The following is a 22525-nucleotide window of genomic DNA, read 5'->3' on the forward strand; positions in this document are numbered from 1 at the left end:
GGCAGAGAGCGAAGTGGGTGAGACTGATGATGCTCCTTCGACTTAGGGAGCGGTTCAGATGCTGGGCGGGCTTCAGGCTGGTGCTCACGCGAACAGGAATCGACGCGATGTGCAAAGCATACAAGAAGGGGAGAGGGAAGAGGAGAGACGCCGGTGAGGACGAAGCAGAAACTAGCGCAGACGAGAGCAGGGCAGACCCGGGGACTGGGGAGCCGGAGCAGACGGCATCGGCCGCCGAGGGAACGTTGGGAAGAGGCACGAGGAGGGCGGCGACCTCGACCGACTATGGAGGACCCGTCGCCAGACGACGCAGGGCAGAAGACGGTGAGGCGGAGCAGACGCGCAGGGCGAGACGAGGGAGGGAGCAGGACTTTGCGGAGATCAGCAGGAGGATGTACGAAGAGATTAGGAGCAGCAGGGACCCGAGGGACCATGTGGAAGACGGCTAGTGCTAGTCCCCCATCGGGAGGACGACCCCGGCTAGTCGCCGACCACACCCACAAAGAACCCTGCACAAAGATCGCAAGGGCGGGGGCCTGTTCCTTTTTACCCATCTCACAGTAGAGAGGTGTCCGTTTTTATTTATTTATTTATGTTTGTGGATGAAAAAGAAAAATATGTTTTGACGCGCGACTCAACAGCGCCCAACACAACCCACACACGTTGACCGCCCGCAGAGAGGGCGGGCCGGGAGAGACATGCACCATCCGGTCGCCCGGCCGCGGTCGATAGCCCTACGCGGCCGCCTCCGCTGCCGGGGCAGGCGCCTCCTCCACTCCTCCGCGGCCGGAGGTGTAGGCGCCTGTCGGACAGAGAGGGAGAGCACAGGTGCTGATCAGAGTGAGCGAGCGAGAAAACGTGAGAGGGAGAAGGGGGGAGGGGGGGGGGGGGAGAGAGAGAGAGCTGCGCTGAGGGTTGTCTGTAGGGTGGGAGTGAGGGCGGTCTGCAGGGTGGGCACACGCGACTGGTGCACACGCGACAGGTGCGGTGGGTGCGGCGAGGTGCGACAATGGCGAAGCGCTGCGCGCGGGGCCGCGAGAGTGGCGCTGCGAGCAGGGCTGCGCGGGCTTCGAGCGTGTGGCGGGCGCGAGTCTTTCAAAGACGGCGAGAGGGCGCGCCGAGGTCTGCGTCGAGCTCCTCCGCCGTGGGCTTCTTCTCGGGCTCCTTCTTCTTCTTCTCCTTCTTGGCCACGCCCTTGGACGCCGGCTTCGCCGCGCCCTTCCCGCCGCCGCCCTTCCCGCTCATCGAGAGCACCAGCTGCGCAAACTCTTTTAGTGACTCGTTCGGGATGCCAATCTGCCCCGAGTTGGCGCCCCACTTGTGCTGCACGAAGAGGCCGTCAGCCACCTGCGGGCCGATGCGCACGCCAGCGTCGACCGGAGCGGGCGGCGAGGGCGTGCTCTGCGCGGAGAGCATGGCCGAGGACCGGGAGTTTGGCGAGCTGCGCCAGCGGTGTGTGCTGCTGGGCAAGCACGGGCCTTGGTGAAGATGAAGGTTCCCTTCTTGTTGGTCTGGAGCTTCTTCTCGGCGGGACCGCCGCCGCCGCCGCCGCCGCCGCCGCCCTTCCCAGTGCCGGGCGTCCTCTTGACCATCAGGGAGAGGCACCGGCGGGTGAGCAAACCGCGTCGTGGGTGGGTTTCTTTGTGTGTGGCAGATGGCACCCGCCCGTGACCGCGGTGTGGAGTCTGAGCCTGAAGTGTGTGTGTGGACTTGTCACTTGAGCCTCTATGAATCATAGACCATCTGCGCAGCGCCTCGGAGAGGCGCGCAGGAGGCGCGCTTTGTACTCGGTTTGGATGGGGGGCCCCGCCGGAGGCTGGTTACTGATTTACATCTGAGGGATCTCAAGCCTCCTACGTGGATGGGAATGGATCGGACGCAAAGGCCCTGGCCAGCGTTGGCGGCGTAATTGCCAGCCTCGCACGTGTCAGAGTGAATTGGAACTAATGGGCTTGTGGACATGAGTCACGGTCAGTATGTCGCCGCCCGCCATGCAGCATGCTGGACGTAGCCGCAAGCAACCAACTCGTAACTGACTGAGGTCTGAGCAGAGCAGACGAGCAGACGACACGCAGCTGAGAGCTGTCGGCACACGCCCGCAGCGCCAGCGATTAGCCAGCGGTCGGACAACGAATCAGCCAGCTGTGAAAAACAAATAAACAAAGAGTGACAGAACATCCAAAGACCAAAACCCAAATCGCAAACATAGAAACCCAAACACATGTGACGTGGCGAGGATCTTGGCAGCCGCACGCTTGTAAGTCCAAGCCGCAAGCTCAGGATCGCAGGGTCGGATCGTGTCAAGCCTCTCGCCCGGCCGGCCGCGTGCAGACGTCGGCCTGTCTGCTGTCTGGAGTGATCTGTCTCGGCGGTCAGTACGACCGATCAGGTTGGAGTTTTCTGATGGTTAGAAGGGTCTATCTGTATGTACTCCTCGAGATATCTCCAAATCTGCCCTCTGATTAACCTAGCTTTAATCTGGAAGTTGGTAGTATGAGCGAGTATGATACTGCCAGTATGAGCGCGCCGCGCCGCGGGGCCCCGTTTCCGCACACTGCTGCGCGGCGCACACACGGTGGTCGGTGCCTCCGGGGGCCCCCGCCTCCCCCCAGAGAGCCAGGCAGCTGTGAAAAACAAATACATCCAGGGGGCGGGCAGAGCGGTGGGCGGTTGAAGGACGTTCGCTGTTTTTTGAAGGACACGTTCGCTGTTTGGTTATATTCTTTCTTTTCCTGCGTCAAGAATGTCAAGATCACTCACTCAGACTCACTCACTCACATACACATTGTCATGCCCCCCTGTGTGTCGCCGCGCTGCACGTTTGCGCACGATCGCGCAACCGATCAGACCTGCCGCTGCACCGACGACGCCTCGCCGGCAGAGACGTCGCGCGCCTCCGCAGAGCTGCGGCTGCTCATCTTGGCGAACACCCGGCTGAGGCCGCCAAAGCTTCGCTTCGCGAGGCTGGTGCTGCCCTCAGCGACGCTGCCTGAAACGAGGAGGTCCGCCCGCGACCGAGCGGGGGTCGCGCCTAGGCTCTTTGCCAGAAGCACGAGCGAAACCTGCGGGCAGGGACGGCCCTGCTCGTCACGAAAGGCAAAGTCGAGCTGTGGGAGAGAGGGCGCGCGCCTTGCGGTGGCGCCCCGGGAAGCACGATTTTGCCAGGTCCTTGTAGAGTCCGCCGGCGATGAGCTCCTGCGGCGTTGGGAGGAGAGGGTTGTGGGGGGAGGGGAGGCTCGGGACGGGCGTCACTGTGAGACATCCGCTCCTGCGGCGTGACTTCGAAAAAGCGCGAGAACTGGCAGCCGCCGAGCGCGGGGTCGTTCTCGTGCGCCATGACGATCTTCAGCTTGTCCTCGCGCGCTTGCTTGACCTGCTCGGCCAGCCGCTCGCCGTCCTCCTCCAGCCAGGTATTCTGATTGAGGTACAACAGCATGTGGGTCACATCGGCGGCGCGGCGCGATCGGCGTGCCAACCCGCGAAGTGCCGTGGAGGGGCGTGCTGATGCAGAGGAGCCAACGTCCGCAACGGTGGAGACGGTGAGGCCGGCAAAGGCGGCGGCGAGATCGTTGGCCAGCTCCAGCGACCCCGGGTTGGCCGGCGAGGCCCAGAGCGTGCACGGTTTGGAAAAGGCGAGCGGCTGGCTCTCGGGCTCGCCCGACACGCAGAGCGGGAGGGAGGCCTCGTTCAGATAGGCGGGCGAGCAGAGGAGCACCGCCTAGGGTGGTTCAAGTGGAGTCGGTCGGGAGAGAGGGACTGCGGAGCGGCTGGCTGTGGCCCGTGCGGCGCCTCGGCGATGATCTTGAGCGAGACGAGCTGAAACTCTTCAATGCGATACCAGATCGTGAGCGGCCAGTCCTTGTCAAAGATGTCGGGCTGCAGGTCCTCGGGGCACTCGTCGCGCAGCGCCTGCAGCGTCCCGCCGCCCTTGTCAGGGTCCGCTTCTTGGACGAGGACGAGCGGCTTGTCCTTCTCGAGCGACGAGCGGATCTCGCGGAGGCAGTTCTGAGGCGCGGGGGAGGCGGGAGGTGAGGCCAGAGTGCGGTAGAGGCGGGGTGGGAGGAAGAGGCGAGCCTTGGAGCGGAAGTAGCCCCTCGAGAGGAAGAAGAGGATGACTTGCGAGCGCTGGATGTACTCCTCGAGCGCCCCGATATCCTCTAGGTCATCGACCTGCGCGCACACACACCGCGGTGGGTCAGAGGGGTGGGGTGTGTAGCTCCGAAGCGCGGCTGATCATCTGCGCACGTCGAGAAAGATCTTGACGCCCGGCAGCAGCTGCAGGAGCTCACCCTTGATGACTTTTACGGCGTCTTGACCGGTCGACCTATTCGGAGGTGGTGGTGACTCTCTAGCGGGTTCCCGTTCCTCTTCTCCCTCCATCGCCATGACTCACCAGATGTGGCTGTTGAAGAGGTGCCACGTGAGGCCCATCCCGATGCTCAGCTCGGGGGGCTGCTTGTTCGAGACGAGTCGGATCGTGGGGATCTTGGCGACGCGGCGGGCGGCGACGATGGCGCCGATTGAGAAGAACACGAGCACGACTGCGACGAGGCCGATCATCGTGTCCACGATCGCATTGAGCTTGCCGAAGCCGAGGACATCGGCGGGGTTGGCTTCCTGGTACCGCTCCTCGATGCCGAGGAAGATGGTGGTCCAGTTGGTGCCGAGGAAGAGGAGGAGGAGCACGAGGCTCGTTGCGACGGCGAGCACGTCGTCCTCGACCCGCTTGTAGGGCCGCACGACGGCGAGTACGACGGCGTAGAAGGAGCAGATGAGGGTCGCCACCAACAGGCGAATAAAGGCGTTCTCCTCCGGTATCAGCAGCACGAAACCGGTCAGCACGAGCTTGCGCGCCAGCTCGACCGCCTCCCACCAGTACCAGGTCTGCTCGTACTCCCGGTGGAGGAAGGCAGTGGCCCGCGTCAGATCGTTCGGCGACTTGGCCTGCAGCGGCTTGTAGCAGGCGGCGAGGAGCGACGTGAAGAGGACCAGCGAGCCGGTGGGCCAGAGGACGATGAAACCGGTGGCGAGATCGGTGATGGACTCGTGCTCGTCGGAGCCGCACTCGACGCTCGCGTCCTGCCGCATGTAGGAGACCTGCTCCAGGCGGTCGTTCGGCGGAGAGATGGTGTAGGCCTATCAGCAGAACATCGCGAGGACTGAGGGGTGGGGTTGTGAGCAACGGCAGTCATCAGCTTGGGGCGGCTCCTGGCACGACCACGAGCGGAAGATGGCGGCGCTGATGGAGGGCACGAAGCAGAAGATGAGCACGAGGCCGGCCGGCGTGAGGTCGAGGAGGCCGAGGGCCACCTCCGCGTACCACGATCTCTCCCGCGGCGCCGCGGCAGCACGCCAGCGGCAGAGCCGCAGACTTATTCCCGCGATCATCAGCAGTGCGATGAGGGCGACGGGGGAGAGAGCGATGGCGAGGAGTCGCAGGTTGTAGCCGAGGCACTGCTCCGGCAGAAACAAGCCAGACCAGTCGATGGAGATCAAGTTGGCCAGCTTCTCCGTCCAGTCCGTGTACTTGGCCGGCAGCCGCGCCGAGTAGGTGGAGGACAGGACGGTGCAGATCTGGTAGAAGCCAAAGAGGATCTTGAGCTTTGCCGTCATTCCGCCCAGGACGTAGTACTTGACGGAGCGGTCTGCAAAGCGGAGGATAGGGCCGATGTAGCTCTTCTCCCGCCAGTCCGCCATGCTGTAGCAATACGCCGCCAGGCCGCACGCGACGCAGAGGCCGAGGACGAGGCCCACGATGCGACCCACAGCGGCGCCGCGCGGAGCGCATACTTCGCAGGTGTCACCGTCCACGAGGTAATGATTCTCCGCAGCGCAGAGCCGGCACTCCGGGCCAGTGAAGTCCGAAGCGCAGTACTCCGAGCCAGCCTCCGCCATCCTGCGGCGGCCAGAGGCGCCTGCCGGCTCGCTGCCGGCGCATCGCGTCTTGCCGGCCTTGTCGCCCCCGAAGTCGCGGCACGCCGTCAGCACGGCGGAGGAGGGGCTGGCGCGCCAGAAGCCGCGCCGGATGACGAGGGACGAAAGGGTAGTGTTGTCTGGGCATGTAGCGTCCGCCGGGCAAGGCTTGCAGTACTCGGACGGGGACTTGAAGATGTCGTCTGGGACGGCGTTCGCGTCCTTCAGGTAGAAGCCCTCCATGCAAAACGAGCAGATGGTGCTGCCTTTGGCCGAGCTGAGGGGGTAAGGACACGGGACGCAGAGGCCCTGGCCAGCGTTGGCGGCGTAATTGCCAGCCTCGCACTCGTCGCACGCGTCGCTGCCTGCCTTCGACGAAGTGCCGGGACGGCAAGACTCGCACTTGGACTGCCCCTCTTTTGCGCTGAAGGTGCCCGGCGCGCAGTCGGTGGCTTCATCAGAGCCGGTCGGGCAAAACGTGCCGACCGGACAGGTGATGCAGTCGTCCTTGCTTGTCATGACGAGCAGCAAGGGGTTAGTATGCGTCCCGGCGGGACAGGGTAGCGGCGCAGAGGCGCCCTCGGCGCAGTAATGGCCCTCCAAGCACGGCAGGCAGCCCGTCGCGCCCGCGCCACTCTGGTATTCGCCGGCAGGGCACTTCTCGCAGATGCTCTGCCAGGGGAGAGCGCTGAAGGTGCCCGGCGAGCACGGCGTCTGCTCAATGGAGCCCGTCACCGCGAAGGAGCCAGGGTCGGCCAGCGTGCAGTCTTCCTGCTCGTCGTTGTCGGTCGCGCTCGAGTAGCTGCCGCCCTCGCACGGCAGAGGCGCCGCCGCGCCCGGCTCGCAGTAGCGGCCTTGCTCGCACGGCTTGCACGCCGTCTTGCCGCTCTCGTGCTGGTACGTGCCGCCCGCGCAGAGCGTGCAGCTGCCCTTGACCGGCATCGACGCGTTCGTGTACGAGCCCTTGGCGCAAGGCGTCTGCTGCGTGGAGCCCGTCACCGCGAAGTAGCCCGGGTCGGCGGCGGTGCACTCGCTCGCGGCGGTGAGGTTGGTGGCGCTCGAGTAGCTGCCAGCCTCGCACGGCAGCGCCGCCGCCGCGCCAGCAGCGCAGTAGCTGCCTTTCTCGCACGCCTTGCACTCCGTCGTGCCGATTGCGTCCTGGTATTCGCCGGCAGGGCACTTCTCGCAGAAGCTCTGCCCGGCGAGAGCGGTGAAGGTGCCCGGCGCGCAGTCGGTGGCGTCATCAGAGCCGGTCGGGCAAAACGTGCCGGCCGGACAGGTGATGCAGTCGTCCTTGCTCGTCATGAGGTCGAGGGAGGCGTTGATGCGCGTCCCGGCGGGGCAGGGCAGCGGTGCAGAGGCGCCCTCGGCGCAGTAATGGCCCTTCTCGCATGCGGTGCAGTTGGTGGCGCCGCTCGAGTCCTGGTATTCGCCGGCAGGGCACTTCTCGCAGATGCTCTGCCCGGCGAGAGCGCTGAAAGTGCCCGGCGAGCACGGCGTCTGCTCAATGGAGCCCGTCACCGCGAAGAAGCCAGGGTCGGCCGGCGTGCAGTCTTCCTGCTCGTCGTTGTCGGTGGCGCTCGAGTAGCTGCCAGCCTCGCACGGCAGCGCCGCCGCCGCGCCCGGCTCGCAGTAGCTTCCCGCCTCGCACGGCTCGCACGCCGTCTTGCCTTCCTCGTCCTGGTACGTGCCGCCGGCGCAGGGCGTGCACTCGCCCTGCCCGTACGCGTCCGTGTACGACCCCTTGGCGCACGCCGTCTGCTGCGTGGAGCCGGTGGTGGCGAAGTGGCCCGGCGAGGCGTCGGTGCACTCGCCCGCGGCGGTGAGGTTGGTGGCGGTCGAGTAGCTGCCCGCAACGCACGGCAGCGGCGCCGACGCGCCCTCGGCGCAGTAGCTGCCCTCCACGCACGGAAGGCAGCTCGTCGCGTTCGACTCGCCCTGGTACGTCCCGCCCGCACAGCTGGCGCACTCGGAGAGGCCGGCCGTGGCGGCGAAAGAGCCCGGCGAGCACTCGGAGGGCGGCGCCGCCCCGCCGCCGCACGACGAGCCGGCGGGGCAGTCGAGGCACTCGGGGTCGCCGCTCCGGTCGGTCAGCCTCGCGTACGTGCCCGCCTCGCACTGCGCGTCCAGCTCGCGCGACGACCCCACCGGGCAAAACTTGCCAGCAGCGCAGCGGACGCAGGCGGCGGCGGCGGGCTGGTCCTGGTAGTACCCCTCGGGGCACAGCTCGCACGCGTCGTTGCGGGTGCCGTTGGCGAAGCTGCCCTCGCGGCACGCCGTCTGCTCGGTGGAGCCGGTGGTGGCGAAGTGGCCGGCGTGGCGTCGGTGCACTCGCTCGCGTCGGTGAGGTTGGTGGCGCTCGAGTAGCTGCCAGCCTCGCACGGCAGCGCCGCCGCCGCGCCAACGGCGCAGTGGCTTCCCGCCTCGCACGGCTCGCACGCCGTCTTGCCTTCCTCGTCCTGGTACGTGCCGCCGGCGCAGGGCGTGCACGCGCCCTGCCCGTACGCGTTCGTGTACGACCCCTTGGCGCACGCCGTCTGCTGCGTGGAGCCGGTGGTGGCGAAGTGGCCCGGCGAGGCGTCGGTGCACTCGCCCGCGGCGGTGAGGTTGGTGGCGGTCGAGTAGCTGCCCGCAACGCACGGCAGCGGCGCCGACGCGCCCTCGGCGCAGTAGCTGCCCTCCACGCACGGAAGGCAGCTCGTCGCGTTCGACTCGCCCTGGTACGTCCCGCCCGCACAGCTGGCGCACTCGGAGAGGCCGGCCGTGGCGGCGAAAGAGCCCGGCGAGCACTCGGAGGGCGGCGCCGCCCCGCCGCCGCACGACGAGCCGGCGGGGCAGTCGAGGCACTCGGGGTCGCCGCTCCGGTCGGTCAGCCTCGCGTACGTGCCCGCCTCGCACTGCGCGTCCAGCTCGCGCGACGACCCCTGCGGGCAAAACTTGCCAGCAGCGCAGCGGACGCAGGCGGCGGCGGCGGGCTGGTCCTGGTAGTACCCCTCGGGGCACAGCTCGCACGCGTCGTTGCGGGTGCCGTTGGCGAAGCTGCCCTCGCGGCACGCCGTCTGCTCGGTGGAGCCGGTGGTGGCGAAGTGGCCCGGCGTGGCGTCGGTGCACTCGCTCGCGTCGGTGAGGTTGGTGGCGCTCGAGTAGCTGCCAGCCTCGCACGGCAGCGCCGCCGCCGCGCCAACAGCGCAGTAGCTTCCCGCCTCGCACGGCTCGCACGCCGTCTTGCCTTCCTCGTCCTGGTACGTGCCGCCGGCGCAGGGCGTGCACGCGCCCTGCCCGTACGCGTCCGTGTACGACCCCTTGGCGCACGCCGTCTGCTGCGTGGAGCCGGTGGTGGCGAAGTGGCCCGGCGAGGCGTCGGTGCACTCGCCCGCGGCGGTGAGGTTGGTGGCGGTCGAGTAGCTGCCCGCAACGCACGGCAGCGGCGCCGACGCGCCCTCGGCGCAGTAGCTGCCCTCCACGCACGGAAGGCAGCTCGTCGCGTTCGACTCGCCCTGGTACGTCCCGCCCGCACAGCTGGCGCACTCCGAGAGGCCGGCCGTGGCGGCGAAAGAGCCCGGCGAGCACTCGGAGGGCGGCGCCGCCCCGCCGCCGCACGACGAGCCGGCGGGGCAGTCGAGGCACTCGGGGTCGCCGCTCCGGTCGGTCAGCCTGGCGTACGTGCCCGCCTCGCACTGCGCGTCCAGCTCGCGCGACGACCCCACCGGGCAAAACTTGCCAGCAGCGCAGCGGACGCAGGCGGCGGCGGCGGGCTGGTCTTGGTAGTACCCCTCGGGGCACAGCTCGCACGCGTCGTTGCGGGTGCCATTGGCGAAGCTGCCCTCGCGGCACGCCGTCTGCTCGGTGGAGCCGGTGGTGGCGAAGTGGCCCGGCGTGGCGTCGGTGCACTCGCTCGCGGCGGTGAGGTTGGTGGCGCTCGAGTAGCTGCCAGCCTCGCACGGCAGCGCCGCCGCCGCGCCAACAGCGCAGTAGCTTCCCGCCTCGCACGGCTCGCACGCCGTCTTGCCTTCCTCGTCCTGGTACGTGCCGCCGGCGCAGGGCGTGCACGCGCCCTGCCCGTACGCGTCCGTGTACGACCCCTTGGCGCACGCCGTCTGCTGCGTGGAGCCGGTGGTGGCGAAGTGGCCCGGCGAGGCGTCGGTGCACTCGCCCGCGGCGGTGAGGTTGGTGGCGGTCGAGTAGCTGCCCGCAACGCACGGCAGCGGCGCCGACGCGCCCTCGGCGCAGTAGCTGCCCTCCACGCACGGAAGGCAGCTCGTCGCGTTCGACTCGCCCTGGTACGTCCCGCCCGCACAGCTGGCGCACTCGGAGAGGCCGGCCGTGGCGGCGAAAGAGCCCGGCGAGCACTCGGAGGGCGGCGCCGCCCCGCCGCCGCACGACGAGCCGGCGGGGCAGTCGAGGCACTCGGGGTCGCCGCTCCGGTCGGTCAGCCTGGCGTACGTGCCCGCCTCGCACTGCGCGTCCAGCTCGCGCGACGACCCCACCGGGCAAAACTTGCCAGCAGCGCAGCGGACGCAGGCGGCGGCGGCGGGCTGGTCCTGGTAGTACCCCTCGGGGCACAGCTCGCACGCGTCGTTGCGGGTGCCGTTGGCGAAGCTGCCCTCGCGGCACGCCGTCTGCTCGGTGGAGCCGGTGGTGGCGAAGTGGCCCGGCGTGGCGTCGGTGCACTCGCTCGCGTCGGTGAGGTTGGTGGCGCTCGAGTAGCTGCCAGCCTCGCACGGCAGCGCCGCCGCCGCGCCAACAGCGCAGTAGCTTCCCGCCTCGCACGGCTCGCACGCCGTCTTGCCTTCCTCGTCCTGGTACGTGCCGCCGGCGCAGGGCGTGCACGCGCCCTGCCCGTACGCGTCCGTGTACGACCCCTTGGCGCACGCCGTCTGCTGCGTGGAGCCGGTGGTGGCGAAGTGGCCCGGCGAGGCGTCGGTGCACTCGCCCGCGGCGGTGAGGTTGGTGGCGGTCGAGTAGCTGCCCGCAACGCACGGCAGCGGCGCCGACGCGCCCTCGGCGCAGTAGCTGCCCTCCACGCACGGAAGGCAGCTCGTCGCGTTCGACTCGCCCTGGTACGTCCCGCCCGCACAGCTGGCGCACTCGGAGAGGCCGGCCGTGGCGGCGAAAGAGCCCGGCGAGCACTCGGAGGGCGGCGCCGCCCCGCCGCCGCACGACGAGCCGGCGGGGCAGTCGAGGCACTCGGGGTCGCCGCTCCGGTCGGTCAGCCTCGCGTACGTGCCCGCCTCGCACTGCGCGTCCAGCTCGCGCGACGACCCCACCGGGCAAAACTTGCCAGCAGCGCAGCGGACGCAGGCGGCGGCGGCGGGCTGGTCCTGGTAGTACCCCTCGGGGCACAGCTCGCACGCGTCGTTGCGGGTGCCGTTGGCGAAGCTGCCCTCGCGGCACGCCGTCTGCTCGGTGGAGCCGGTGGTGGCGAAGTGGCCCGGCGTGGCGTCGGTGCACTCGCTCGCGTCGGTGAGGTTGGTGGCACTCGAGTAGCTGCCAGCCTCGCACGGCAGCGCCGCCGCCGCGCCAACAGCGCAGTAGCTTCCCGCCTCGCACGGCTCGCACGCCGTCTTGCCTTCCTCGTCCTGGTACGTGCCGCCGGCGCAGGGCGTGCACGCGCCCTGCCCGTACGCGTCCGTGTACGACCCCTTGGCGCACGCCGTCTGCTGCGTGGAGCCGGTGGTGGCGAAGTGGCCCGGCGAGGCGTCGGTGCACTCGCCCGCGGCGGTGAGGTTGGTGGCGGTCGAGTAGCTGCCCGCAACGCACGGCAGCGGCGCCGACGCGCCCTCGGCGCAGTAGCTGCCCTGCTCGCATTCGCGGCAGCCTGTGGCGCCCGTGCCGGTCTGATAGGTCCCTCCGCCGCAGCTGGCACACTCGGAGAGGCCGGCCGTGGCGGCGAAAGAGCCCGGCGAGCACTCGGAGGGCGGCGCCGCCCCGCCGCCGCACGACGAGCCGGCGGGGCAGTCGAGGCACTCGGGGTCGCCGCTCCGGTCGGTCAGCCTGGCGTACGTGCCCGCCTCGCACTGCGCGTCCAGCTCGCGCGACGACCCCACTGGGCAAAACTTGCCAGCAGCGCAGCGGACGCAGGCGGCGGCGGCGGGCTGGTCCTGGTAGTACCCCTCGGGGCACAGCTCGCACGCGTCGTTGCGGGTGCCGTTGGCGAAGCTGCCCTCGCGGCACGCCGTCTGCTCGGTGGAGCCGGTGGTGGCGAAGTGGCCCGGCGTGGCGTCGGTGCACTCGCTCGCGTCGGTGAGGTTGGTGGCGGTCGAGTAGCTGCCAGCCTCGCACGGCAGCGCCGCCGCCGCGCCAACAGCGCAGTAGCTTCCCGCCTCGCACGGCTCGCACGCCGTCTTGCCTTCCTCGTCCTGGTACGTGCCGCCGGCGCAGGGCGTGCACGCGCCCTGCCCGTACGCGTCCGTGTACGACCCCTTGGCGCACGCCGTCTGCTGCGTGGAGCCGGTGGTGGCGAAGTGGCCCGGCGAGGCGTCGGTGCACTCGCCCGCGGCGGTGAGGTTGGTGGCGGTCGAGTAGCTGCCCGCAACGCACGGCAGCGGCGCCGACGCGCCCTCGGCGCAGTAGCTGCCCTGCTCGCATTCGCGGCAGCCTGTGGCGCCCGTGCCGGTCTGATAGGTCCCTCCGCCGCAGCTGGCACACTCGGAGAGGCCCGCCGTTGCGGCGACGGTGCCTGGACGGCACGGCGCGCACGTTTCGCTGCTCTCCGCGCCCCGCGTTGCGCTAGCGGTCCCGGCGGGGCAGGACTCGCACGCGGCGCTCGAGTTGGAGCCGTTGGTCGGGTTGAAGCTGCCCGCACGACAAGGCTCCCAGACCATGCGAGAGGCGGCCCCAGCCTCCTCGCAGTAGCCTCCGCGCGGGCAAGGGTCGCAAGCGGTGAGGCCAACGTCGGGAGCGAAGCTGCCCGCGGGGCAGGTGAGGCAGTCCGATTGGCCTGCGAGGGGCTGATACTGGCCGGGAGCGCACGGGATGCAGCTCTCGTTGCTCGCCGCGCCGAGGGCGGGCATGCGAGTGCCGACCGGGCAGGGCTCGGGGTCGGTGGTCCCCTTCTCGCAAAAGTGGCCCCTGATGCACTGGCCGCTGCAAGTGGCGTCGGTGAGGCCGTTCGTGTTCCCATAGTAGCCAGCGGAGCAAGGGTAGCACTCGGGGGCGCTGAAGTCGCGCCTAAAGGCGCCCTCGGTCGGCATCCAGCGGCCCAAGCGGCAGTCCCAGTCAATCGGCGAGTCGGTCTGTATCGTCTTGCCGTCGGCAGGGATGTTGCCAGTGAAGGAGGCGTCGCTGATCGAGGTTTGGTCGATGCGATCCAGGTACAGCACCGAGCCTGATTTCGCTCTGTTGTTGGTGAAGTCGACACCCGCAATGTAGAGAGACTCGCTCCACTCCGCGTTGACGACGCCGCCGCGCTGCAGTTGCGAGGAGAAAGTGGGTGAGGCAGCCGTGGCCCTCTCCATCGCTCGCCCCGCTGCCGTGCGGCGCTGCAGGGCGGGAGGCTAGCTCTACTCGGCGCACCCAGTCAGCAGAGCAGCCCGTCATGGTGGAGTTGATTAGCGAGATCACACCGCTGTCCTCTGCGTAGACGACGCCGCCGCGCTGTGGTTGCGAGGAGAGAGTGGGGTGAGGAAGCCGTGGCCCCTCTCCGGCGCTGCAGAGGGCGGCTAGCTCTACGCGGCGCACAGAGACAGCCGAGCACCCCTCCACATTCGATCTGGTTATCGAGACCGCACCGCTGTGATCCGCCCTGACGACGCCGCCGAACTGCGGTTGCGAGGAGAGAGCGGGATGAGGCAACCGTGTCTCTCTCCATCTCCCCCCCCCTGCCGTGCCGGCGCTGCAGGGAGGCGGCTAGCTCTACGCGGCGCACATATCTGGACGCGTATGAGTTCCTCACGGTCGACTCAATGATCGCGACGTCGCCTGCGCCGTTCGCGTACACAACGCCGCCGCTGTCCGCCCTCCCGTTGACGAGGGTCAGCCCCTGCAGGGTGAGGCTGCAACCGCCCGAGAGGGAAAAGAGCCTGGTCCGCCCCTGGCCGTCGAGCGTTGCGCCCTCGCCGCTGCTCGCGACGGTCACCTTGATGGTGGAGGCGCAGCTGATTTGGCTGCCCAGCTCGAGGCGCGCACCGGGCGGGAGGTAGATTGAGGTGCTGGTATTAGCCTCCGCGATCAAGGTGCGGAGCTTACTCTCGGTCGCCGCGGCTACAACGCCGGGGTGTAGCGGCGGCAGCGGCGGCGGAGAGGGCGGAGAGAGCGGAGAGGGCGGCTGCGGCGGCTTTGGAGAGGTGGGTGGCAAAGGCGGAGGCGTCTTGTACCTTGGCACGCATTCGCTGCCCGTCCAGATGCAGCAGGCGGCCCACCACAGGTGCGACCCGTCTGAATTCCCTCCGCAGTACCTCCAGGAGGGGCTTCCGTCGGTCCAGACAGCGCCCGGGCACCCGCTGGGGAAGGTCGGTCCGTTCATCGACGGCGGCAATTCAAAGCAGGTCGATACGGGCGGAGGTGGGTGGGCTGGTGGCGGCGAAGGAGGGCACGGATTGCGCCCGTAACAGGTGTACAGCAGGTATTTTGTCGGGTGCGTCCATTGCGTCAGCGTAGCCGTATATACCTTACAACTTGCTCCGATCGTGTGGTATGCGTAGCCCGTGCAGCCCGCCATGTTGGAGCAGGCAGCTTCACAGAGGGCCACGGAGCCTTGATTCGACTCTGAGCATTGGCAACTCGCGTGTCCATTGGAGGTGCCGTCGATGCACAGCCCGTTCCACCTTGCGCTGTAGCAAGGCGGCGGTGGCGCTAGTGTGCCGCGCGCGCCCTGCAGGACGAAGAGGATCACAATGCCGACTCGGAGAGCACGCGTGCTGGAGATCGCTGCGTGGCTGCGGCCCTCCACCCTCTTCTTCTTGACCTGCCCTCGCAGCAGCGGCTCAAGGCACGCCGCGAGGAGCAGCGCCAGCACGGCCGCACAAGGGTGGAGAAAGAGCAGGGACGCCGCCTCGATCTCTGAGAGGGCTGTGGCGGTCGTGAAGCTTGCCTCGGGCGAGGGGTCGCCGATCTTGGTCGCGCCGGAGGTCTCTTGAAAGGGGGCGAGCTCGACGTAGGCGCCGATGTTGAGCTTGGAGGTAGTCGGGTAGGTCTTACCGATCCCGGTCTCGATCTTGGAGTGGGCCGCGGCGGTCTTGAGGCTCGTCTCGTTGCTCGTGGAGCCCGAGGCCTCGATCGGATCCTCAGAGACATCGGTGAGCGGCTGCGGCGGCTCCGCGCACCACACAGGGGCTGCGCCGCCGCCGCACGTGAGACCGACGGAGTTGACGATGGAGTCGGCGAGCGAGCCGTCGCCAACGATGGCCGCGCCGGTGGACTCGCCAAAGGAGGCGAGCTCGGCGTCGGCCGCGGCGCCGATGGGCTTGAAGGTGGTCGGGCCGGTGGCGCGTGAGTCGGCGCCGCTGAACTTGGAGAGGTTGATCGGGTAAGAGAAGGTCAGATGGTGGGTGGCGTCCGGCAAGGCGCCAGACGGGTCGGTCTGAAGCATCTTGATGTAGTCGGTGCAGTTGCGCGAGGGCGTCATGAGGTGCGCGAAAGGGATCTCGTCGAAGAAGGAGTAGAAGCCCGTGTAGACGGAGAAGGGCTTCTGCGCGTGTACGCCTCGCAGGGTCCGAAAAGACTCCGCCCTAGGATAGGAGGCGGCTCATTTGGTGCAAGAGGGTCTGTCGTGTGAGGGGGGAAGGGAGGATAGGGGGGAAGCTTCTCGTGTAGCCATCGGCAGAAAGTGGATCCCAGATATGTCCGAGATGTGCACATTAGGTGGTGAGTAGTGCTAAGAGCTCTTCGCGTGAATATTGTGACCTCCCGTGTGTGACCTCCCGTGTAGTTGAGTCATCATGGTACTTCCAGATGGGTCGGGCTCTGCAGACAAGTGGGGGATGCGCACATCGAGATGCTGTCGGGATCCGGGCGAGCGCAGTAGAGCCCAAGCATGCCGATGGCGAGCTTCGCCTCGAGTACGGTCGTTGAAGGGGCATTCTCTGGGTCAATGACGGGGTCGATGACCACGTCGACGTCAGCGCCGGGACTGGAGGTACTGGCCATCCCGAGGCCGCGTGGGGAGGACCCACTACCACCGGTGCCGACTCGCCCCTTGCTCGCGGGGATCTGTGCAGCGAGGCCGTGCTCTTTGCCCTTGTCTTCAGCCCCGCCGACGGCGAGTGTCGCCTAGCGCCATTGAAAGGGGATTCTCAGCGCCAATGAGCTCGGACGCGCTCGAGGGGTGCGCAAAGGCCTGCACCGTCCGCCCCTTCCGTCCGATGATCGCGCCGTGCGTGCCGGCGCTCTGGAGCAACCGCTGGGTGCGGCGCGCTGTCGAGAGCGCCGCCTCCGTCGCCTGCCGGCTGCTTGCGCCGCCGCCGCCAGAGCCGCCGCTGCCGCCGCCGGAGGCGCCATAGCCACCGCCGCAACCGCCGGCACGGCCACCGCTGAGCCACTGGCTGAGGTCGAACCGGCCGTGATCCGTGTCGCCCGCGATGGGGCCGCTGGCGGTCATGGCCGCCGCCGCGCCACACTCGTGGGCGAAGGGCAGCACGGCCGCCGTCAGGACGGCGCCCTCCGCCGCGTTCATCTGCGACAGGTCCGCGCAAGCCATGCGCTCAGAGCGCAGCCGGCCCTGCTGCGTCACCGTCACTAAGGTGCTGATCTTGTCGACGATGGCGCGCACGAAGCCGCGCGCGCCGGCCTGGAGCAGCTTCTCGCCCTGCGTAGGCCGAAGCAGCTGCTGCCCGGTGGCCCACGACGTGCCACGCGCCTCGCCAACGTCGGCGCGGCACGGGAGGGTGGGCTCTGAGAGCCGCATCCGGCAACTTGAGACCAGCCCAGAGGGAAGCGCCTTGGGAGACGCGAGCCGACTCGCGTTGCTGCCCTGCACGGCGGACGCCGCGCGGAGCGTCGCCGCCCGCGAGCCAGTGGGGTGCGCCGTGGCGCTCGCGCGGACAGTCGCGGTCACGCCCGACGAAGGGTCGACCACGTCGCTGTCAGCGCCGGGACTAGAGGTACTGCCCAGTAGGAGGCCGGGTGGGGAGGAGCCGCTCCCACCGCCGGTGCCGACGCGCCCCTTGCCCGCGTGGAGCTGTGCGGCGAGGCCGTGCTCTTCGCCTTGGTTGTCACCAGCCCCGCCGACGGCGAGGTTCGCCTCGACAGCGGCCGTTGAAGGGGCGGTCTCAGCGCCAATGAGCTCGGACGCGCTCGAGGGGTGCGCAAAGGCCTGCACCTTCCGCCCCTTCCGTCCGATGATCGCGCCGTGCGTGCCGGCGCTCTGGAGCGAGCGCTGGGTGCGGCGCGCTGTCGAGAGCGCCGCCTCCGTCGCCTGCCGGCTGCTTGCGCCGCCGCCGCCAGAGCCGCCGCTGCCGCCGCCGGAGCCGCCATAGCCGCCGCCGCAACCGCCGCCGGCGCGGCCGCGGCTGAGCCACTGGCTGAGGTCCCGGCCGTGATCCGTGTCGCCCGCGATGGGGCCGCTGGCGGTCATGGCCGCCGCCGCGCCACGCTCGTGGGCGAAGGGCAGCACGGCCGCCGTCAGGACGGCGCCCTCCGCCGCCTTCTCCTGCGACAGGTCCGCGCAAGCCATGCGCTCAGAGCGTAGCCGGCCCTGCTGCGTCACCGTCACTAAGGTGCTGATCTTGTCGACGATGGCGCGCACGAAGCCGCGCGCGCCGGCCTGGAGCAGCTTCTCGCCTTGCGTAGGCCGAAGCAGCTGCTGCCCGGTGGCCCACGACGTGCCCAGCGCCTCGCCGACGTCGGCGCGGCACGGGAGGGTGGGCTCAGAGAGCCGCATCTGGCAACTTGAGACCAGCCCAGAGGGAAGCGCCTTGGGAGACGCGAGCCGACTCGTGTTGCTGCCCTGCACGGCGGACGCCGCGCGGAGCGTCGCCGCCCGCGAGCCAGTGGGGTGCGCAGTGGCGCTCGCGCGGACAGTCGCGGTCACGCCCGACAAAGGGTCGGCGACCACGTCGCTGTCAGCGCCGGGACTGGAGGTACTGCCCAGTAGGAGGCCGGGTGGGGAGGAGCCGCTCCCACCGCCGGTGCCGACGCGCCCCTTGCTCGCGTGGAGCTGTGCGGCGAGGCCGTGCTCTTCGCCGTTGTTGTCATCAGCCCCGCCGACGGCGAGGTTCGCCTCGACAGCGGCCGTTGAAGGGGCGGTCTCAGCGCCAATGAGCTCGGACGCGCTCGAGGGGTGCGCAAAGGCCTGCACCTTCCGCCCCTTCCGTCCGATGATCGCGCCGTGCGTGCCGGCGCTCTGGAGCGAGCGCTGGGTGCGGCGCGCTGTCGAGAGCGCCGCCTCCGTCGCCTGCCGGCTGCTTGCGCCGCCGCCGCCAGAGCCGCCGCTGCCGCCGCCGGAGGCGCCATAGCAGCCGCCGCAACCGCCGCCGGCGCGGCCGCGGCTGAGCCACTGGCTGAGGTCCCGGCCGTGATCCGTGTCGCCCGCGATGGGGCCGCTGGCGGTCATGGCCGCCGCCGCGCCACGCTCGTGGGCGAAGGGCAGCACGGCCGCCGTCAGGACGGCACCCTCCGCCGCGTTCATCTGCGACAGGTCCGCGCAAGCCATGCGCTCAGAGCGCAGCCGGCCCTGCTGCGTCACCGTCACTAAGGTGCTGATCTTGTCGACGATGGCGCGCACGAAGCCGCGCGCGCCGGTCTGGAGCAGCTTCTCGCCCTGCGCGATCTCGAATGTCGGCCGTGACTGCCCCAATGTCTCGCCGCCGTCGGCACCGCAGGTGCCTGAGGCGTCCCAAGACTCGCTGGTCGCGCACGCGCACACGTTCATGACGCAGTTCTCCCTCTTGGCCGCCTCCGCGCACGCGTCCTCGCCGAGCGACGCAGAGGCGTTCGGCGCGTGATGTGCGCTCGATCCGGCCGCGCCGGCGCCGGCGAGTTCGACACTCACCATCTTCTCCGCATAGTCGCCACCGCCGCGGCAGCCGTCAAAGGCGGAACAGGTCTTGCGCGGCCCGCCGAGGCTGCCGCGGTTGTCGATCTTGCGCTGGACGTCGGTCGGGACGCCCAGCATGTTGCGGCTCGCGCCGCACGCTGGCTGGGAGGTGCCCCCAGCCGTCTCAAAGCCAGGCGGCGCCAAGCGCGCCGCTTCCGTCGAGCGCCCGTCGATGCTGGAGTGCACGACCGAGTCCGAGCCGAGGGCGTGGCCCTCGATGAGAATGCGGCCGCTCTCGGCGGCCGCGAGCCCCGCAAGCACGCCGAGCAGAAGTAGGCGCATCGAAAGGCAGCGGGTTGCGAAGACACAGGCCGCAAAGACACAGGCAGGGATTTATCGCTCCACCGCCGGGATTCGCAGCGATCGCCCCGACGAGAGTCTTTTTCTTTTCTCGCCGTCGCCGCCGCCTCCGTCCGCGTCGCCCTCGCCGCCGCCTCCCTCCGCCTCTCCCTCCCCGCCACCTCCTTCCGCGTCGCCGTCGCCACCGCCTCCCTCCGCCTCTCCCTCCCCGCCGCCGTCCGCCTCGCCGTCGCCGCCGCCGCCTTCGCCACCGCCGTCGGCCCCGCCGGCGGCCCCGCCGGGGTACCCACCATCCCCGCCGCCTTCCTCGCCATCGCCTCCTGCGCCGCCGCCGTCCGCCTCGCCGTCGCCGCCGCCGCCGCCCGCCTCGCCCTCGCCGCCGCCTCCTTCCGCCTCGCCGTCGCCGCCGCCTCCGTCCGCGTCGCCCTCGCCGCCGCCTCCCTCCGCCTCTCCCTCCCCGCCACCTCCTTCCGCGTCGCCGTCGCCACCGCCTCCCTTCGTCGGTGAGGTCGGTGGCGCTCGAGTAGCTGCCCGCAACGCAGGGAAGCGCCGCCGCCGCGCCGACAGCGCAGTAATGGCCTGGCAAACACGCCTTGCACTCCGTCTGGCCGCCCTCGTCCTGGTACGTGCCGCCGGCGCAGAGCGTGCACGCGCCCTGCTTGTACGCGTCCGTGTACGACCCCTTGGCGCACGCCGTCTGCTGCGTCGAGCCCGTGGTGGCGAAGTAGCCCGGCGAGGCGTCGGTGCACTCGCTCGCATCGGCGAGGTTGGTGGCGGTCGAGTAGCTGCCCGCAACGCACGGCAGCGGCGCGCCGCCGCGCCCTCGGGGCAGTAGCTGCCCTCCGAGCACGGTAGGCAGCCCGTCGCGTTCGACTCGCCCTGGTAGGTCCCGCCGGTACACGAGATGCACACAGCGAGCCCGCCGACGGCCGCAAACGTTCCGGCCGCGCATGGCGTCGGGTCGACAAACCCGCCGGGACACGAAGAGCCCACGGGGCAGTCGTCGCAGACGGCCCCGTTTAGGAACGTGCCGGGGCCGCAGCAGCCCGACCCCTGCGCGAAAAGCAGCGGGATCGCGAGCATCTTTGAGCAGAAAAAGAATTTTACCTCGAGGTCGCACGACATTTTCGTTCGCGAAAAAAATGGGTTGGTCCCCCCCCCCCCCTCCCCGCCCATCTCTCCGGGAGATGTCTGCTCGCTACGTATGTACGTGCCTTCTCGCTTTACCCTTTACGTATACGTACTTTACTAGACAGATGCGCCTGGCACGGGTCACAGCATGACGCGCCAGGGCTGGTCGTCCGACTCATCGTACGCGCCGTCGTACGTCGCCTCGCCCGCGAGGGTGGGGAACATGGCGACCGCGTTGCCGCTGCCCAGCACCGAGTTCGCCACGTGGTCGGCGAGCTGCGCCATCGTGTTCTCAGACGCCTGTTCACAGCGGGAGAGTGTGAAGCGGCGCGGTTCACAGGCAACCTGTGTCACCCGAAATCCATAGTGTCACTCTTATGTTTTTTTTGCAAATTTGCGAAGTGCGGCTTCGGTGTGCATTTTTGCGGCTTCGATGTGCATTTTTGCGGCTTCGGTGTGCATTTTTGCGGCTTCCGTGTGCACCTGCCCGTCGCTTACCTGCCCGCGACGACTGTACCTGCACGATGGACTGCTGGTCAGCTGTGGAGGTGACGGAGGATGAGCTGCATGCTCGGGTGGAGGAGGCAACCCCGGGCGGCGCGCTCGACGTCGCGCATGCGTTCGAGGTCGAGTCCATTGACGGGGATGAGGACAGTGGCGGAGAGCTGGACGCCGCTGCCACCGAGGGAGGCGGTGGCGACGGCGAGGCGGACGGCGGCGGCGGCGAGGGCGAGGCGGACGGCGGCGACGGCGACGGTGCGGAGGGAGGCGGTGGCGACGGCGATGCGGAGGCCGAGCGCGAGCGCCAGGAGCAGGCTGGCTTCAGCGAGCTCGACTGGTACAAGCTCGCTGCCACCTACAAGAATGGGCAGCCACTCGACCTGACCAACGCGGCGGACAACTCCAAGTTTGCGATCCGTGTCCGCACTGACCACGCCGACACTTGGCGCAAGTCCTTCCTCGTGCGCTACAAGGGGAGCGAGCCCGGGCGCGACGGCTGGTCGCTGCTCCCCATTGGCGCGGATCTCGAACCGCTCGATGACGAGGAGCTCAACCAGCTGCTGTCAGCCGGCTGCATCGGCGCAGCTGCAGAGTCCTGCGCATCTTGGATGCACAACGTCGTGCGGGGTCTCGGCATCGCCGCTCTCAACGGGGTGCAGATCGGCGGGATTGAGGTTTCGACCGTCGATCCGGCGCAGGCGCAGCAGTTCAAGGGCGTGCTGCTGACTGCGCTCGGCGACGACAACATCAGCGAGGACAGCTGCTACCTCGTCTCCGACTTAGAGAAATTTTAAATTTCTCAGTGGGATTTTGACATAGTGGGGAAGGTGGCGGCAGAGAGAGCGCAGAGGTGAGGCCACACGCCACAGGCGCATCTCAGGCTCGAGCAAGGGGAAAGCGGCAGCGCCTGCACGATCGGCAAGGGGGCGGACGCTCCGGCCGCGTCATTTTTTCAGACACGCTGTCCACCGACGCTTGAGCATCCGTCCGGGTGCCTCGGGCAGGAGCTAAGTAAGAAGCGCACCAGCGGGCCGGACGATTGGCATATGGCATCGGGTTGCGGGCAAGAGAGTGGGGGGGGCACTTGGAGCACTTGGAGTGCAGTCGGTAACCTCACATCCGCCCTCGTGGTCGCGAACGGCGCCGGTCGGCGCGTGCGGCTCTGCGTCAACCAGTACGGAGCCCGAAATGCGTCCAAAAGTAAAAAAATCAGCTTTCCGCGCCTCTTCACTGCTCGCCGCCGCGCAGGCGTGTTCCGGGGGCCCAGTGGAGCATATCATCCAGTGGCGTCACCGGCTCTAGAGAAATTTTAAATTTCTCAGTGGGATTTTGACATAGTGGGGAAGGTGGCGGCAGAGAGAGCGCAGAGGTGAGGCCACACGCCACAGGCGCATCTCAGGCTCGAGCAAGGGGAAAGCGGCAGCGCCTGCACGATCGGCAAGCGGCGGACATCCGCCCGGGCATTTTTTTCAGTCACGCCAACCCAGCTGACCGCCGAGTCTTGATTTGAGGGCACCTTCGGGCAGGTACGGATGCTGGCCACTCTGCTTTGCCTCCTCCAGCAAACCTCACCCGCAGTCCAAACGGCGTGTGACGAGCCGTGTGGAGCGAGCACCTGCGGGGCCTTGAAGTCGACAACAAGCTGCGCGGCCCTCGAACAGATTGGGTGCGCCTGCCAAGCGTGCTGCTCCAACCCGCCGCCGGTGG

General features: G+C 68.8%; 3 protein-coding genes across 3 annotated transcripts; all 3 read right to left on the reverse strand.

The window, feature by feature from the left end:
* Positions 1-780: 780 nt before the first annotated feature.
* On the reverse strand, positions 781-1624 carry EMIHUDRAFT_366417 (hypothetical protein). Its single transcript, XM_005780349.1, has 2 exons — positions 1479-1624; positions 781-1347 (listed from the first exon to the last, which is right to left on the reverse strand). The coding sequence occupies exons 1-2, from the start codon at positions 1590-1592 to the stop codon at positions 1096-1098; spliced, it is 366 nt and encodes a 121-aa protein (XP_005780406.1). The 5' UTR covers positions 1593-1624; the 3' UTR covers positions 781-1095.
* A 1219-nt stretch (positions 1625-2843) lies between these two features.
* EMIHUDRAFT_235301 (hypothetical protein) lies at positions 2844-5613 on the reverse strand (the record flags this gene model as incomplete). Its single annotated transcript, XM_005780350.1, has 6 exons — positions 2844-3107; positions 3281-3718; positions 3814-4170; positions 4246-4324; positions 4394-5136; positions 5254-5613. The coding sequence occupies 6 exons, from the start codon at positions 5611-5613 to the stop codon at positions 2844-2846; spliced, it is 2241 nt and encodes a 746-aa protein (XP_005780407.1).
* Positions 5614-14096: 8483 nt separating this feature from the next.
* On the reverse strand, positions 14097-19168 carry EMIHUDRAFT_114411 (hypothetical protein; the record flags this gene model as incomplete). Its single annotated transcript, XM_005780351.1, has 4 exons — positions 14097-14228; positions 14522-15581; positions 15842-16122; positions 16196-19168. The coding sequence occupies 4 exons, from the start codon at positions 19166-19168 to the stop codon at positions 14097-14099; spliced, it is 4446 nt and encodes a 1481-aa protein (XP_005780408.1).
* Between the last annotated feature and the right edge of the window lie 3357 nt (positions 19169-22525).

The sequence above is a fragment of the Emiliania huxleyi genome, assembly GCF_000372725.1.
Source record: "Emiliania huxleyi CCMP1516 chromosome Unknown EMIHUscaffold_217, whole genome shotgun sequence".
NCBI classification, from domain to species: Eukaryota; Haptophyta; order Isochrysidales; family Noelaerhabdaceae; genus Emiliania; species Emiliania huxleyi.